The sequence below is a fragment of the Girardinichthys multiradiatus genome, chromosome 11 (genome assembly GCF_021462225.1).
Source record: "Girardinichthys multiradiatus isolate DD_20200921_A chromosome 11, DD_fGirMul_XY1, whole genome shotgun sequence".
NCBI lineage: Eukaryota > Metazoa > Chordata > Actinopteri > Cyprinodontiformes > Goodeidae > Girardinichthys > Girardinichthys multiradiatus.
In genome coordinates this window covers 20,738,534-20,749,694 of record NC_061804.1, presented here as the reverse complement: position 1 = coordinate 20,749,694, position 11,161 = coordinate 20,738,534, and the positions used below count along the sequence as shown (strand labels likewise).

Below are 11,161 nucleotides of genomic sequence, written 5' to 3'. Positions count from 1 at the left end.
TGATCTGTTTGAAGAGTTTCAGTCAGGTTTCAGAGCTCATCATAGCGCTGGAACAGCACTGGTGAAAGTTACCAATAATATCCAAAGAGCCATCACTATCAGTGAAGCAAGCTATCATTAGGCTGAGAAATCACAACAATCCCATCACAGAGATAGCAAAAATATTAGGCATAGCCAAATCAACAGTTTGGATCATCATCAAAAAGAAGGCATACACCGGTGAGTTCAACAACACCAAAAGACCCTGAAGACAAATGTGGTGGATAATCGAAGATCAATAGGCCAGATCAAGAACACTCTCCAGGAGGTAGGTGTGTGTGTGTCATAGTCAACAATCCAGAGAAGACTTCACCCGAGAGAATAGAGAGGATTCACCACAAGATGTAAACCACTGGTGAGCCTCAAAAACAGGAAGGCCAGACTAGAGTTTGCCAAAAAACAAAAAAACATCTAAAAAAAGCCTTTACAGTTCTGGAACAACATCCAATGGACAGACGATACAAAGATCAACTTGTACCTGTGTGATGGGAAGAGAAGAGTATGGAGAAAGAAAGCAACTGTTCATAAGTCGAAACATACCACCTCATCAATAAAGCATGGTGAAAAAACATCATGACATGGGCGTGTATGGCTGCCAATGGAACTGGTTGCCTTGTATTTATTGATGATGTGACCTTTGACAAAAGCAGCAGGATGAATTCTGAAGTCTTCTGGGTAATATTATCAGCTCATATCCAGAAAAAAAAACATTAAGTTCAGGTGGGCGAACAGGAGGCCGTCCCAAGCAGACACACAGTTCAGGCGGGCGACCAGGAGGCCGTCCCGAGCACACACAATGTTCAGGTGGGCGACCAGGAGGCCGTCCCGAGCAGGCACAAAGTTCAGGCGGGCGACCATGACGTCGTTCCGAACAGGCACATAGTTCAGGTGGGTGCCAGGACCTGCAACCTGGGCGGTCAGCGGCGAAGGCGTGGAGGATGGCGGCAAAGACGTGGAGGCTGGCGGCAAAGACGTGGAGGCCGATAGAGGCATAGAGACCGTGGCGGCCAGCGGCGGCAGTGAGAACCTGCAGGTTGGTCTGGAGGCCGGCTGAGCACAGTAAAGGACCCTCTTTCTGGAGGCCGGCCGAGCAGAGTAGAGGAGCCGCGGAGACTTGGGCCTGGCGTCCGGCTTTGACGCAAGGCCCTAGGCGCCCTAGAGTCAGGTGTGGTCTGGAGTCAGGCTGCAGTTCCATGAACACCCCCCAGAGGAAACCTAGGAGGTGCTCAGGACCAGGACGTGGAGGCAGCCCGCCCACAGGGACATGACCTGGCGGACCCTCGGAGACAGGAACAGAGCCAACGGGACCTTCGGAGACAAAAGCAGCAACTGGGGAACCCTCGGAGGCCAGAATGAGGACAAGCTGCTCCTTGAACCGCTCATAGACAGGATCCGGTGGCGCTTCCTTCTCGAACCCCTCGTCTCTGGGTTCAGAGGCCAGAACCCCTTGAACCAATCAGGAACAGGGTCCGCGGACGGTTCGTCCTCGAACCCTTTATCACAGGGTTCAGGAACCAGGATGAGGATCAGTTCCTCACTGAACCCCTGGAAGGCCTGCAGACTAGGGGCAGAAGCTGGGGCATCGGCGAGACCCTCGGTGGCATGCGCAGGAGCTGAGGCGTCATCAAAACCCTTGGTGGCGTGCGCAGGAGCAGAGGTGTCGCCAAAACCCTCGGTGGCGTGCGCAGGAGCTGAGGTGTCGCCGGGACCCACAGTGGTGTAGGCAGGGGCTGAGGGGTCGCCGACACCCTCAGTGGCGTGCAGAGGAGCTGAGGCGTCGCAGGGACCCCCGATGACTTGAGCCGAGGCGTTGCCGGGACCCCCGATGACTTGAGCCAAGGCGTCCCTCTTACAACCTCCTCTGCGGCATGTGGAGGAGGTTGAGGCAGACTTAGGCTGTACAATGGTAGCACTCTGAAAACATGACGTGGACAGAGCTGCCGCTTTGCTCTGGAGACCTGGCGACGGCTGAGCCACAGCAGCGGCGCTCTAGAGACCTGGCGACGGCTGAGCCGCAGTGGCGGCGCTCTGGAGACCTGACTTGGACTGAGCCACAGCAGCGGCGCTCTAGAGACCTGGCGACGGCTGAGCCGCAGTGGCGGCGCTCTGGAGACCTGACTTGGACTGAGCCGCAGCAACGGCACTCTGGAGATCTGGCTTGGACTGAGCCGCAGCAGCACCGCTCTGGAGACCTGGCTTGGACTGAGCTGCAACCCCAAATCATGACACTTCCTATCTGCATAGGTTCTTCGGTGACTGGGTCAGAGTGAGGTCTTGTGTGTGTGGATGAAGCAGGAGTGGCATATCTGAAGAACCCTGTGCTATGACCCTCCCTTTCTCCAGCCAGAACAGGTGCGAAAATCTATGGCAAAGTCAGCCACAGACCTATTCCCCTGTTTTTGGCTCCATAATCTTCTTGTAATTCCAGATTCAGACTAGATGGTCAAAAGTGTGTTTGAACTCGGACTTGAAATGGCCAAAGGATTGATTAAATAAAGTCTGTGAGTTAAACTTAGTTTCTGCCACCTTAGTGCTTTTCCTTGAAGGAGCCCCACCATGTAGGAAATCTTGAAGACGTCATCGGGGAAGGAATGAGGTGATCAGCTGAACACAAGTGAACACTGCAGCAAGAAACCTCCACATTTACCCATCTCACTGGAATAATGCTCAGGAGTGGGTGGGGAGATTTCTCTTAGCTGGGAAGGTGTGGGAGGAGTGATTGCCGGGATGGCTGCAGGAGGAGGATGAGCTACGGAGGTAAGTCTGTTAGTTATTTACTGGATGTTGGCTGTGAGTTGATCAAGTTGCTGAATGGCATAGTTTTGTTGCTCCAAAAGGGATCTGAGGAGGGAATCATGCCGATATATTATTTGTGTGGGTTCTGCCATGGCTCCGACGTGGGGCTCTGCTGGGTCTGACTAGCCTGATGGTTCTGACATGATGGGCAGTAGCTTTCTGACTCACATGCAGAAACCCAGTCAGAGGCAGTAGAAAGAAGTTTTCAAACAAGGTTTATTAAAAAATGACAGGAAAATCAGTCGATCTGGAAACGGGAGTCAGGTGTTCTGTGAGAGGAGGCTTTGGTTAGTTCAGGTAGTCTGCACGAAATTGTTTGAGATCTTGGCTTGAGCTTACGGTTTGTTGAGAGCTGGATACAAAGGTCTTTTTAGGAGGCCGTGGCCAAACAAAATGCAGTTAAAAGCCTTCAGCTGATTCAAAATGTTGCAACGAGAGTTCTGATGAAAATTAAAAAGTGAGATTATATTTCTCTTATTTAAACTTCCTGGGCTATTTCTGTTATGCTGCTATAGGCTTAGACTGCTGGAGGACATAATGACCACTTTCAATCTCTATTCTACATTCTCATAATACTCTCAATTTTGCATTATTTGCTGTTATTATGAGGGAGAAGAAAGTTTACTAATATAAAAATGATGAAGAGACAACTGGTTTCCTCTCAACGTTGATGGGGGGAGGGGGCTTTTATTCAGAACACATCTCTGAATACATTTTCATTCAAAATCCCAAAGAATCCCCAAAATCCCTTACACAAACCAATCTCAATAAACTACCAAACTCCTCATTCCTGAGCTGAACTGGACAGATTAACTCTAATGTCAAAACGACCTGTCGGGATTCAAGATATAATAATTCTTTCAAGTTGGACTGTTTCCATCCAGCCTACAAGTTCACTTCTACAATAACAAGTTCATTAGTCTTTCCTCGCTTTATCTAACTTGTTCCCAGACAGGCCTTGCATGCTGCTCAGAGTGACTTTTCCTTATGCCCAGAACAATCTACACAGAATTCATTTTTACATATGGTAAAAACAATAGTAACACTTTTAATCTACCAAACAATACTTTAAGGTTCCACAATTTCAGCTTTTAATATTATATTATAATATTAGCATATTGTGATAAAGTTCATTATTTTCCATAATGTCATGATGAAAATTTAACATTCATATATTTTAGATTCATTGCACACTAACTGAAATATTTCAGGTCTTTTATTGTCTTAATATGGATGATTTTGGCATACAGCTCATGAAAACCCAAAATTCCTATCTCACAAAATTAGCATATCATTAAAAGGGTCTCTAAACGAGCTATGAACCTAATCATCTGAATCAACGAGTTAACTCTAAACACCTGCAAAAGATTCCTGAGGCCTTTAAAACTCCCAGCCTGGTTCATCACTCAAAACCCCAATCATGGGTAAGACTGCCGACCTGACTGCTGTCCAGAAGGCCACTATTGACACCCTCAAGCAAGAGAGTAAGACACAGAAAGAAATTTCTGCACGAATAGGCTGTTCCCAGAGTGCTGTATCAAGGCACCTCAGTGGGAAGTCTGTGGGAAGGAAAAAGTGTGGCAGAAAACGCTGCACAACGAGAAGAGGTGACCGGACCCTGAGGAAGATTGTGGAGAAGGGCCGATTCCAGACCTTGGGGGACCTGCAGAAGCAGTGGACTGAGTCTGGAGTAGAAACATCCAGAGCCACCGTGCACAGGTGTGTGCAGGAAATGGGCTAAAGGTGCCGCATTCCCCAGGTCAAGCCACTTTTGAACCAGAAACAGCAGCAGAAGCGCCTGACCTGGGCTACAGAGAAGCATAATTGGACTGTTGCTCAGTGGTCCAAAGTACTTTTTTTGGATGAAAGCAAATTCTGCATGTCATTCGGAAATCAAGGTGCCAGAGTCTGGAGGAAGACTGGGGAGAAGGAAATGCCAAAATGCCAGAAGTCCAGTGTCAAGTACCCACAGTCAGTGATGGTCTGGGGTGCCGTGTCAGCTGCTGGTGTTGGTCCACTGTGTTTTATCAAGGGCAGGGTCAATGCAGCTAGCTATCAGGAGATTTTTGAGCACTTCATGCTTCCATCTGCTGAAAAGCTTTATGGAGATGAGGATTTCATTTTTCAGCACGACCTGTCACCTGCTCACAGTGCCAAAACCACTGGTAAATGGTTTACTGACCATGGTATCACTGTGCTCAATTGGCCTGCCAACTCTCCTGACCTGAACCCCATAGAGAATCTGTGGGATATTGTGAAGAGAACGTTGAGAGACTCAAGACCCAGCACTCTGGATGAGCTAAAGGCCGCTATCGAAGCATCCTGGGCCTCCATAAGACCTCAGCAGTGCCACAGGCTGATTGCCTCCATGCCACGCCGCATTGAAGCAGTCATTTCTGCAAAAGGATTCCTGACCAAGTATTGAGTGCATAACTGTACATGATTATTTGAAGGTTGATGTTTTTTGTATTAAAAACATTTTCTTTTATTGGTCGGATGAAATATGCTAATTTTGTGAGATAGGAATTTTGGGTTTTCATGAGCTGTATGTCAAAATCATCCGTATTAAGACAATAAAAGACCTGAAATATTTCAGTTAGTGTGCAATGAATCTAAAATATATGAATGTTAAATTTTCATCATGACATTATGGAAAATAATGAACTTTATCACAATATGCTAATATTTTGAGAAGGGCCTGTATACGCTCTGTTTTTTCCCTCTCTGGCCTGGCTCTGTGTTTAGCTGTGGCACCTTCCTGGAGGGGCACACTGGTGCTGCCAAAGACTTAATGCGCACCTTATACAGATGATACATTTGGACCTGTGTTGCTACATACATGCTCAGTATGAGGGATTGCTGCAAATTCAATGCAAACGACTGTTCACTGTCGCTACATGGTCATCCAGAAGAAGTGAATGCTGCTAGTCACTGACTCAATGTAATCTGCTAGGTTTTCCTAGATAGACAAACCTTTTAACCAATTTGAATAATTTCTTAATAACCTTTGAGTTTAACTTAGCCAAGTACTCCACACCTGAAAGAAAATTTCATTATAGTAGATCATTATCAGACGATGCTGTAACAACCTTTAAAGAATCTGTTCCACTTTTAATTTCCTCATTATTACTGAAAAGCTCAGTGGAGGGCAATAATTCTGTTTCTGCCCCTTCACAAATTGATTCTTTTGTTCATAGTATTTCTTCATCATTGCATGATGCATTAGACAATGCAGCCCCCTTGAAAAAGAAGGTAATCATTCATAGGAGGCAGGCTCCTTGGTTTAATTTAGATCTACGTACTTTAAAACACAATGTTAGAAAATTGGAGAGAAAATGGTGCTCAACACATCTAGAGGATTCCAACTTAATCTGGAAAAATAGCCTACTGTTGTATAAAAAGACACTTCGCCAAGCCAGAACAGCTTATTTCTCATCATTAATAGAAGAAAACAAGAATAATCCTAGGTTTCTCTTTAGTACAGTTGTTAAACTTACACAGAGTCATAGCTCTGTTGAGTCATCCATTCCCTTAGCTCTTAGCAGTCATTACTTTATGGGATTCTTCTTAAATAAAATGTATTCTATTAAAAATAAAATCTTTGACATACTCCCCAAGATGATTACTTCATCCTCAGCAAGTGAGACAACATTCGAAAAACCTGCAGAACCTGATTTGTGTTTGGACTGTTTTGATCCTGTGAAGCTTCCTGAGTTATCAGAAATATTAGCTTCATCTAAACCTTCAACTTGTATGTTAGACCCAATCCCAACCAAATTATTTAAGGAAGTGTTCCCTCTGATTACCAGCCCCATTTTAGATATGATTAATCTATCTTTAGTAAATGGATATGTACCACAGGCTTTTAAGTTAGCTGTAATTAAACCTTTACTTAAGAAACCTTCGCTTGATTGAGATGACTTGAAAAATTACAGACCTATATCCAATCTTCCATTCTTGTCTAAGATTCTTGAGAAAATAGTTGCTAATCAAATGTGTAAGCATTTACACAGCAATGACCTGCTTGAAGAGTTTCAATCAGGCTTCAGAGCTCATCATAGCACTGAAACAGCTCTGCTGAAAGTCATTAATGATATTCATATGGCCTCAGATAATGGACTTGTGTCTGTACTGGTTCTGTTAGATCTCAGTGCTGCATTTGATACAGTCGACCATAATATTCTCTTAAAAAGGCTGGAATATGCTGTAGGGATCAGGGAAACAACGCTAGGCTGGTTTAAATCTTATCTGTCTGAGAGATTCCAGTTTGTTCATGTAAATGATAAATCATCTTTAAACTCCAGGGTTAATTGTGGAGTACCACAGGGTTCAGTACTTGGGCCAATTCTCTTTACTATATAAATGCTTCCAATAGGTCAAATTATCAGGCAGCATAGGATACATTTTCACTGTTACGCTGATGATACTCAGCTTTACTTATCCATAAATCCTGATGAACCCAACCAGTTAGACTACAAGCATGTCTTGAAGATATAAAAACTTGGATGACTTTACATTTTTTGCTTCTAAATTCAGACAAGACAGAAGTTGTCGTCTTTGGACCAGAGTCTTTAAAAAAGAAACTGTTTAGTCAATTACTTAACCTGGATGGCATTAAATTGACCTCCGGTAATAAAGTAAAAAACCTTGGTGTTACTTATGACCAGGACATGTCATTTAAATCCCATATTAAACAGGTTTCTAGAATTTCCTTCTTTCATCTCCGGAACATTGCCAAAATTAGAAATATCCTATCCAGGAGTTACACTGAAAAACTAGTCCATGCATTTGTTACTTGAAGGCTGGACTATTGTAATTCTTTACTATCAGGATGTCCACAAAATGCAGTTAAAAGCCTTCAGCTCAAAATGCTGCAGCAAGAGTTCTGATGAAAATTAAAAAGAGAGATCACATTTCTCCTACTTGCCTTCATTGGCTCCCTGTTAAATCCAGAATAGAATTTAAAATTCTCCTCCTCACATATAAAGCCCTTAATGATCTAGCTCCATCATACATCAGATATCTGATTGTTTCATATGTTCCTAACAGAGCACTTTGTTCTCAGACTGCAGGTTTACTGGTGGTTCCTAGAGTCTCTAGAAGTAGAATGGGAGGCAGATCCTTTAGTTATCAGGCTCCTCTCCTATGGAGCCAGCTCCCAGTTTTAGTCCGTGAGGCAGACACCCTGTCTACTTTTAAGGCTAGGCTTAAAACTTTCCTTTTTGATAAAGCTTATAGTTAGAGTGGCTTAAGTTATCCTGAGCTATCTCTGTAGTTATGCTGCTATAGGCTTAGGCTGCTGGAGGACATAATGACCACTTTCACCCTCTTCGCTACATTCTCACACTACTCTCCAATTTTGCATTATTTGCTGTTATTTCAGCTTTTAACTTTGTTCTCTCTTTTCTCTTCCTAGAAGCTACACCTGGCCTGGCTCTGTGTCTACCTGTGACACCTTTCTGGAGAGGGGAATTGTTCGAGCTTCTGCTGGCAACAACTTAATGCTCACCCTCTACCGATGAACCACGAGTAAATCCTCAACTGTATGGAAGGAAGGGGAAGAGAACCGATGAGACAAGGAATTATAATAAAGCAGAACTAACGATAAATAATTAAGATAATCAGGTGAACGACTTACTCAGTAACTGCAGTCAGGTCGCCAGGGGTTGAGGGGTTCGGGGTCTCGGTTTACGTAGCAGAGTTTGTTCAGATGTTTCCTCTGGAGCTGTTTGAGGGAGGCTGGAAAAACCATGAAGTTATCCAAGATGCAGATGCTTAGTTTGGAGGGTGGACAGGGTACGCTTATGTCTTGATCCAAGAAACGGAGGAAGCAGGAAAGCTGCCAGCTACAGCGGAGTCCAGTTGAAGTCAGGAGTTTAGGAAACGAAGTCCTCAAAAATGTAGGAAGTCTTGACCAACAGAATTTCTTAGACCAAAATCTGTGTTCAGCGAGGTAAATCCAAGAGTCATGGGTCAGCCTGCGAGGGAGCATAAACAAAGTTACTTAGAGCACAAAAACAAAGCTTAGACTAGAGGTGGCTGAGTTCGATACCACTGAAGGCAAGCACTTTGGCGTCGAAGTGCTGGCACCTCCTGCTTAAGTACTCCTCCATGCAATCAGCAGAATAAGAAGCACCTGTCCCCCAACGCACCTGAGAACTCCAGCACCATCTAGGAACTGAACACAATGTTGCAAGCACAACATACACAAACACACAATCCAGACCCCGACATACATGCATGCATACATACATACATACATACATACAAAAATGGGCTGCCCCATTTTTATCCTTCTGGGATGCTTTACATATTGTGGTTGTGGAAACCTAAGTCAAATTCCTTTTTTTGTGCACACAAATTTGGCCAAATCAAACTCAAAACACGAAAAACAGCCATGGAGGCAATTTGTTCTGCACAAGAGTATTTACTAAGGTAAAATAACTAAAACGTTGTTGAAATAGCAGGCATGTAATGTAAATCTGCTGGAAATAAATACTGAAAAACTGAAATAAAAAAACTGTAATTTCCTCATGGACTGTTAATTTGTTTTTCTACTTGTGTTTTGAAGAAAACTGCCATAATTCTGTCTGTATGGAAACACAGAGATTTTTAAAATATGATGGAATGCAGAAAAACAATTCCTGAAACAAAAGTAATTTTGTCTTGGATGTTAAATGAGATGCCCCTCTGTGCAGACACAATATGTTTTGGCAACAGTAATGAACATGTAAGTTGCATCATATTATTAATGACTCCATTGGACATTCAGTGACATCATTTAGTGACATCTGACAGCATCTAGTCATGATCACAAGGTGAGCCATATAAGTGAAAAATATGACATGGAATAGGTTGGAGAACAGCACACGCTTGTGATTCTCTAATCTGCTGAGCAGGCGACAAGTTATTTAAAAAAACTTTGCCATTCTTGGTTATGCTTTTTATTTTCTGAAATAGTCTTTCTATCCTGTTAAATAATAATGCATAGAGAGGGTGTGTTTAATATTATATTTAACTCCACAATTATTCGTCCTGTAAAGTTCTATCTTGGTGGGTTTTACAACATCTCTCATGTTAAGTATTATTACATCTTTCTGTGCTTTGTGTACATCATGACTGTCCTTGGCAATGGCTTTCTGCTTTCTGTTATCTACCTGGTGAAGACTCTCCACACTCCTAGATACATAATAGTGTTTAACTTGGCTCTGACAGATCTGTGTGGGAGCACTGCTCTCATCCCAAAACTATTGGACACATTTCTGTTTGAGAGGAGATACATTGTTTATGAGGCATGCCTAAGTTACATGTTCTTTGTTTTATTCTTTGGAGGTATGCAGTCATGGACGCTTGTCACAATGTCATATGACAGATTAATTGCAATTTGCTTTCCATTAAGATACAATGTTTTTGTCACAAGAAAATCAATAGTCATGATTCTGCTGTTTTCATGGATTTGTATGTTGATGGTAATTGCAGTCTTGGTTGGACTTCTTGAGCGCCTGTCCTTCTGTGGATCTATAGTAATACCAAGTTTTTTCTGTGACCATGGACCAACATATCGCTTGGCATGTAATGATATATCTATAAACTACATCATGGCTAACGTCACCTTTTCTGTAGTCGTTTCTGTTCCCCTTGTACTGATAGGTGCCACCTATCTTTGCATTTCTATAGCGCTGAGCAGGATTGCATCTGGAGAAGAACGACTTAAAGCAATGCGAACTTGTACTTCTCATCTGATTCTGGTGGGACTTTTTTTTATACCATATCTGGGCACCAATATTGTTGTAAAAACTACTGGAATTAATCCGAATGTGCGGATATTGAACTCTAGTTTATCACACACTGTTCCCTCTCTGCTAAACCCTATCATATACGCTTTAAAGACAGAAGAAGTGATAAATGCTCTGAAGACACTTTGCAAAAGAAAAAAAAATAACAGAGCAGTCTCAAAATGGTAAACTCTTACCTCTTAGTGCTTTAAAGCTTTACTTTAACAAATGGATATAACACTGTTTTGTCACTTTTTGCTGTTTTGCTGTGCTAATTTGTCTACATTATTATCTTAATATGATTAAAGCAATGTAGTAGTCTTAAGAGTATATCAAACAACATACACACTCACATATCTGTAATTTATTTAAAAAATTGCTTAATACATTGTTTTACTGTGTTTGTGTTTTAGTTTATATGAGTTATTTCAAATAAGCATTCTTTTGAAATCCAAAAAATGTTACATGCAGTAGATAACTCTTTTACTATCCTGTTTTCTAAAAAAAAGTAGGTTCTTAATCCAAGTGAATCATGAATATTATTGCAAGTT

The 11,161-nt window shown here is 42.7% G+C and overlaps 1 protein-coding gene across 1 annotated transcript; it reads left to right on the top strand.

Annotated features, from left to right (window-relative positions):
* The first annotated feature begins 9,741 nt into the window (after positions 1–9,741).
* Positions 9,742–10,799, top strand: LOC124876827 (olfactory receptor 1-like). The gene has a single exon (XM_047379838.1). It carries the CDS (start codon positions 9,819–9,821, stop codon positions 10,797–10,799), a length of 981 nt encoding a protein of 326 aa, XP_047235794.1. The 5' UTR covers positions 9,742–9,818.
* The last annotated feature ends 362 nt before the right edge of the window (positions 10,800–11,161 follow it).